Below are 6,912 nucleotides of genomic sequence, written 5' to 3' on the forward strand. Positions count from 1 at the left end.
CACATCCCCCTCCTATGTTTTGGAAATAAATACAACACCCCATGAAACCTGGGAAATTCTATTAAAAAAAAAGAGAGAAGAAATCTTCCTTATAAAAATGCTTTCATATATCACACTTGCCTCTTTTATGTGGCCATTATTATAGAAAATCTTCCTTATTTTCAACTTTTTATTTAATTAATTATTAATACGAGGCATGTTGATGCGAATTAAAGTGATATTGGCAACTAATGAAGTATAGAGGCAGATCTACAATTTTTATAACATGGGTGCACCACTAAAGAAAGGATAAAAAAGTAAGTATTAAGTGAAAATTGATCCTTATTTCTCTAGGTAAATAACCCAGCATTCAACCAAGTGCACCATTTAGCCTATACTTTTTTGCGGAGAGACCATGGGTTCACGTGCCTTATATATTGGACTATAAATCCGCGTCTGATGGAGTATGGTAATGGATCCCGAAATATTGTCCGGTATGCAACAATATACGTACGAAAGAGTAGAAAATGTGAAAAAATTCTAGTACTTTTCATTTTTATTTTATTTATATAATATTAGCATGAGATGGAATTAAATAGAAAAATATGATAAGAATTCATATAATCTACTGTAACGACCCGTCCGGTCGTTTTGAGTATTACAGCCTCGTTCCTCCGTTCACTGCTCAATTTATGCTTTATAGCTGTTGTATGACTTATTGAGTTAGTTAGTTCGGATCCGGAGAAAATTCAGAGTGAAATGAGACACTTAGTCTCATATTTGAAAACCTAAGTTAGAAAAGTTGACCGGAGGTGGACTTATGTGAAAACGACCTCAGATTTGAATTTTGATGATTTCAATAGTTCTGTATGGTGATTTTGGACTTAGGAACGTGTCCGAAAAATTATTTGGAGATCGGTAGAGAAATTAGTCTTGAAATGACGAAAGTTGAATTTTTGGAAAGTTTGACCGGGGGTTTGACTTTTTGATATCGGAATCCGATTTCGAAAATTTTTATAGCTCTGTTATGTCATTTATGACTTGTGTGCAAACTTTGAGGTCAATCAGACTTGATTTGATAGATTTCAACATCGAATGTAGAAGTTGGAAATTCTTAAGTTTCATTAAGATTGAATTGGGGTGTGATTTGTGATTTTAGCGTTATTTGATGTGATTTGAGATTTCAACTAAGTCCGTATGATATTTTAGGACTTGTTGATATGATTTGACGGGTCCCGATGGGCTTGGTTGTATTTGTTTGGATCATTGGTTGAGAGACTAGTAAAGTTAAGAAATTTGAGAGTTTGACCATGGTCAATATCGGGTTAAGACGATCTCTTTTCAGCGTTTTGAGTGCGCGAGCAGGTCCGTAGCATGTTTTATGATTGAAATTCATATATGGTTTGTGTCAGGGAGGTTCCGGATGAGTTTTAGGGTGGTTTCGGATCATTTGAGAGAAGTTTGTGTTTGCTGGTTTCTGGTGAGGTAATGTTCATTCGCAATTGCGAACAATTTATGGCAATTGCGAACCATTTATGGCAATTGCGAAAACATTGTTCATTCGCAATTGCGAACCATTTATGGCAATTGCGAAAACACTGTTCATTCGCAATTGCGAACAATTTATGGCAATTGCGAAAATACTGTTCATTCGCAAATGCGAAGTTTTTGTCCGCAAATGTGAACCTGGACAGAATGTTTAAGATCTGAAAATGGGACTTTGTCCCATTTTCTATTTTTACCGATTTGGAGCTAGGATTGAGGCGAGTTTTGAGAGATTTTCAGAGAAAATATCGGGGTAAGTGTTCTTAACTCAATTTTGGTTAGATTACCCAAATCCATCACAGTTTTTATCATTTAATTGGTGAATTAAGTTGGAAAAGTTTGAAAACCCTCTTGGATAAATTTGAGGATTTGAGGGCCGAATTGTTATCGGAATTTAGTAATTTTGGTATGGTTAGACTCGTGGTTGAATGGGCGTTCATATTTCGTAACTTTCACCGGATTCCGAGACGTGGGCCCCATGGACGATTTTTGAGCTAAATTTCATATTTTTATGGAAAATTAGCATTTTCTTATGGAATTAATTCCAATAAATTTTATTAACTGAATCAAATTAATTGTGGCTAGATTCGAGGTGTTTGGAGGCCAATTCACAAGGCAAAGGCATAGCGGAGTAAAGAATTACACGGTTTGAGCTAAGTAACGCTTCTAAACTTTAGTTCTGAGGGTATGAATCCCTGATTTTGGTATGATATAAATTGTTTGGAGGTGACACACACGATAGGTGACGAGCATGTGGACATGCACCATATAAATTGTGTCTTAAATAAATCCTGTGCAGTTGTAAGATTAATGAATCATGTTATTATCTGAACATTCTCCACGTGTTAGAGAAATTGAGTTGAGGCTCCTAATAAAGATCATGTTTAGGCTACGTGCCAATATTTTGGGACCCATGGGGTCGTGTTGCTGTTGAATTAATTATTCCAAAATATACATTTCACACTCAGTAATATTTGTCCATTGTGAGAATATTTATGGGATTGAGCTGCGCGACGCAGCAGGCCATAATAGCTTTATACATTACTATTTTATGGATGGGGTTGCCCGCCTGCAGCATCCTTATAGGCTTTATACATTACTATTTTATGGATGGGGTTGCCCGCCTGCAGTAGGCCTTATCGGCTTTACTATTTTATGGATCGGGGTTGCCCGCCTGCAGCATGCCTTATAGGCTTTACTATTTTATGGATCGGGGTTGCCCGCCTGCAGCAGGCCTTATTGGCTTTATTATATAATGGATCGGTACTGCTCGCCTACAGCAGGCCTTATTGGCTTTATTATATAATGGATCGGGGCTACCCGCTTGTAGCAGGCCTTATTGGCTTTATTAGTATACGGATAGGGACTGCCCGCGTGCAGTTGGCCATATCGGCTTTATATCACGCTTGGGCTGAATGAGCCACTCCGGAGTCTGTACACACCTCCAGTGAGTGTAGATGATTATATATATTCGGGATGGACTTCCCAGGGCATGGACTTGCCTTACTTACGATGATCATATATATATTCGTGATGAATTTTTCAAGGGCATGGACTTGCCTTACTTATTTATATTGTAATGAATTTACCTGGACATGGATCTTGTCCATATCATTTTCATTTGGGGATAAATTACCCCAGGGCTGGATTGGCCTTATACGGTACTGAGTGACTGACTGCCAGTCGATATGTATATATATACGGGTTGGAACACCCCTGGGCTGGATTGGCCATAAACTGTATCGAGTGACCGAATAATTTATGACCAGTATTTACATGAGGTCTTTCTACTAGGATGTCATATTCCTCATATCATACAGTATTGATCTATTTCACGTGTACTGAGTTTAACTGTTGAACTTGAAAGCATGACTACATTTTGTACCATTATTTATATTGGACTGTACCTGCGGAGCTCGTCACTACTTTCAGCCCAGAGGTTAGTCTTGTTACTTATTGAGTTGGTTGTACTCATACTACACTCTGCACCTTGTGTGCAGATCCAGGTGCTTCCGGACACGGCGACTGTTAGACCTCAGGATGTTACCAGTTGGAGATTATCAGGGTAGATGTTTGGCGTCCGCTAACCTTGTTTCTCTTTCCTTCAGTTATTATACTGTTCTATACTTTCAGACAGTGATTTTTATCAGTCAGACACTGTATTCATATTAGATGCTCATGTACTCAGTGACACCGAATTTTGGGAGTGTTATATTCGTATTTGTGAGATTTCTTCCGCTGAATTTAATTATTTTATTTTCTAATTTAAAAGATATGGTGATTTATTTAGATTGTTGGCTTGCCTGGTATTGAAATAGGCGTCATCACGACATGTGAGATTTTGGATCGTGACATCTACCTTGACTGGCAGGGGATTGAAGCATTATAGTTATATGGAATGAGATATGAATAAGTTCATGAACCAAAAGCACACATTAAACCATACTATATATGCAGAAATAGAATCTGAAAAGTTGAAGTAATTAGCCACGGTAAAGCATCAATACACGTATCTATTTCATCCAATATAATACTTCATCCAAATATTTGTAGAAAATAGACGTGATGTTATTTAAGCAATTATCTTACATGGTAAATTCCTATATTCAATAGCTATTTGCCTCCTTTTAGGTATTTTAATGGTATTACTATACAAAATCTTGCAAATTGGAAAGCTTATGTAATCTAACACACAAATTGGGAAGGTAAGTTGATACTTAGACAAAGGTGAAGGGATGTGTGTATTAGTTATAATTACTTTCTTTATCATTCCAATTATAGGTAATACCCCAAAATTCAAATGGGACAAGCATAAGTACAAGTAAAATTAAGATATACAACCAACCTTTCGATAACAGTCTCGTTTATTTTGATTTTTTTTTTTTTTGTTGTTAAAGTAATGTTATAAAGAATATATATTATAATATAATATTATACGTTTATAATGACGGACTATGGTTGTTACTTGTTACAGAGAAGTCTTAGGTGAAATGTCACTTTCAATTTGTTTTTTTAAGAATATATTTTTGACTTTATCCGGTCAAATCAGTTGTAGCTTACATATGCAGGACCCCACCACATTACGACACAGTCCTAAAATCCTATCCACGTTTAAACACTAAAATTTAGCATAGGAAAATCCATCAACATACCTCAAAGAAGAAATTCCCACAAACAGCAAAAAGGGGAAAAAAGATTTCATTTTTATCAATCTTAATCTTATTGCTGTTAGTGCTTCTCCCACAATCTCAATCAAATCGAGAATTTTTTAAAAATCTTTTTCTGGGTTTGTTAAAAACTCGCAGTTTATTGGATTGAATTCTTGATTTGAGGATTACACAATGGGGTTTAAGACAAACGAAGCAAGTTCTTCATCCCATATTTTGAAAATCCCAAGAGAGGATACACCACTTATGGGCAAGACTCAAAAACTGTCTTCTCCTTCAAAGACTTTTGCTAATATTTTCATGTCTTTAGTTGGAGCTGGAGTTCTTGGACTTCCGTACACTTTCAAAAGAACTGGATGGGTAATGGGTTTTCTCTTGATTATTTCAGTAGCTGTTCTTACCTATTACTGTATGATGCTTCTTGTTTATTCAAGGCGTAAGCTTGAATCCCAATGTGAAGCTCCCAAAATCTCATCTTTTGGTGACTTGGGTTTTGCTGTGTGTGGACCAATAGGTCGTTTTGCTGTTGATTCTATGATTGTTCTCTCACAAGCATGTTTTTCAGTAGGGTACATGATTTTTATTGCTAATACTTTAGCTTACTTGTTTAATTATTCTATCACACAACCAGAGTCCAAGATATTTGGATTTTCACCCAAATCAGTGTATATTTGGAGCTGTTTGCCTTTTCAGTTGGGGTTGAATTCAATTCCTACATTGACCCTTTTAGCCCCTTTGAGTATTTTTGCTGAAATTGTTGATTTAGGAGCTTTAGGTGTAGTGATGGTTGAGGATGTGATGATTTGCATCAAGAACAGGCCTAATTTGGAGATGTTTGGTGGGTTCAGTGTGTTGTTCTATGGTGTTGGTGTGGCTGTGTATGCTTTTGAAGGAATGTCAATGATTTTGCCTTTGGAATCAGAGATAAGAGACAAGGAAAAATTTGGGAAAATCTTGGGTTTGTCAGTGGCCTTTGTAGCATTGGTATATGGTACTTTTGGAGCATTGGGTTACTTTGCATTTGGGGAAGAGACCAAAGATATAATCACTACTAATTTTGGGCAGGGATTGCTAAGCAGCCTGGTGCAACTTGGCCTGTGCATAGACCTGTTCTTTGCTTTCCCACTGATGATGAATCCAGTTTATGAAGTGATGGAAAGGAGATTCTGTGAAGGTAGCTACTGCTTGTGGCTGAGATGGCTTGTGGTTTTAGCAGTGTCTTTTGTGGCGTTGATGGTACCCAATTTTGCTGATTTCATGTCACTTGTTGGGAGCAGTGTGTGTGTTGTTCTGGGGTTTGTGTTACCTTCTTTGTTTCATCTGATTGCATTCAAGAATGAATTGGGCTGGTGTAGTTTGTTTCTTGATGCTGCATTTATTGTCATGGGCACAGTTTTTGCAGTCTATGGAACCTCTTCTACACTGATAAAGATCTTTGCAAAAATGGCTTAGCTTTTTCTTTTCTGTGAATAGAATTTCATAAAATGCATATTATGCACTCTGGTTAATATATTGACTGAAATTGCTCTTGAATCAATTCTTAATGGCAAAAAAGTTTCACTTTTGTTCTTTCTTTACTAGTAATAACGTTAATTTGATTCTGCACTTCTAAAAGCAACATGGACTCTAACCTTGCATTGCCCGTTTACCAAAACGACAAAATGTTTCACTAACTTATAATAATGCTCAACTTAGGAAGTTGCGAATGAATGAAGAACAAGGGGAGAATGGCTTACTGGAAAAATGCCCTCTATTTCAGCCATGTGGTTGAGGATTCAATTGTCAATTAAACGAAGTGGAAACAAACCCACTGCTTCTCCTCAATAAGGAAATCTGAGGGTGTTTACTTGTACAGAAAATGAACAAATAAATAAAAGAGGCACGAAAACACTAGACAGCGAAAAGCAAATTACATATCCTAACTTATATATGCATAAACTTTATCTTCCCCAAAAGTTAGAAAGTAAACTTATACTATATGTATAAACTTTCTCAATCACAATCAAGAAGTCACATTTAATATGCAATGTTAACATATTAAATTGGCCAGGTGTATAATGCAATATTCTACGTTGGAAATTTACCCCCCCCCCCCCCCCCCCCCCCCCCCCACACACACACACACAAAAAACCAAACCAACAAAATAAAATAGATTCACTTCATTCTTTTACTACCAGTCTACACAACCATAATTCCATTTACTTCAGCAATGCAGCACAA

General features: G+C 36.7%; 1 protein-coding gene across 1 annotated transcript; it reads left to right on the forward strand.

The window, feature by feature from the left end:
* Window positions 1-4,630: 4,630 nt before the first annotated feature.
* Window positions 4,631-6,260, forward strand: LOC107799985 (amino acid transporter AVT3C-like). The gene has a single exon (XM_016623127.2). It carries the CDS (start codon window positions 4,866-4,868, stop codon window positions 6,141-6,143), a length of 1,278 nt encoding a protein of 425 aa, XP_016478613.1. The 5' UTR covers window positions 4,631-4,865; the 3' UTR covers window positions 6,144-6,260.
* Window positions 6,261-6,912: the final 652 nt, after the last annotated feature.

The sequence above is a fragment of the Nicotiana tabacum genome, chromosome 17 (assembly GCF_000715075.1).
Source record: "Nicotiana tabacum cultivar K326 chromosome 17, ASM71507v2, whole genome shotgun sequence".
NCBI lineage: Eukaryota > Viridiplantae > Streptophyta > Magnoliopsida > Solanales > Solanaceae > Nicotiana > Nicotiana tabacum.

Excerpts from the sequence above, each read along its gene's own strand:
- LOC107799985 (XM_016623127.2), top strand. The coding sequence starts at position 4,866 with ATGGGGTTTAAGACAAACGAAGCAAGTTCTTCATCCCATATTTTGAAA.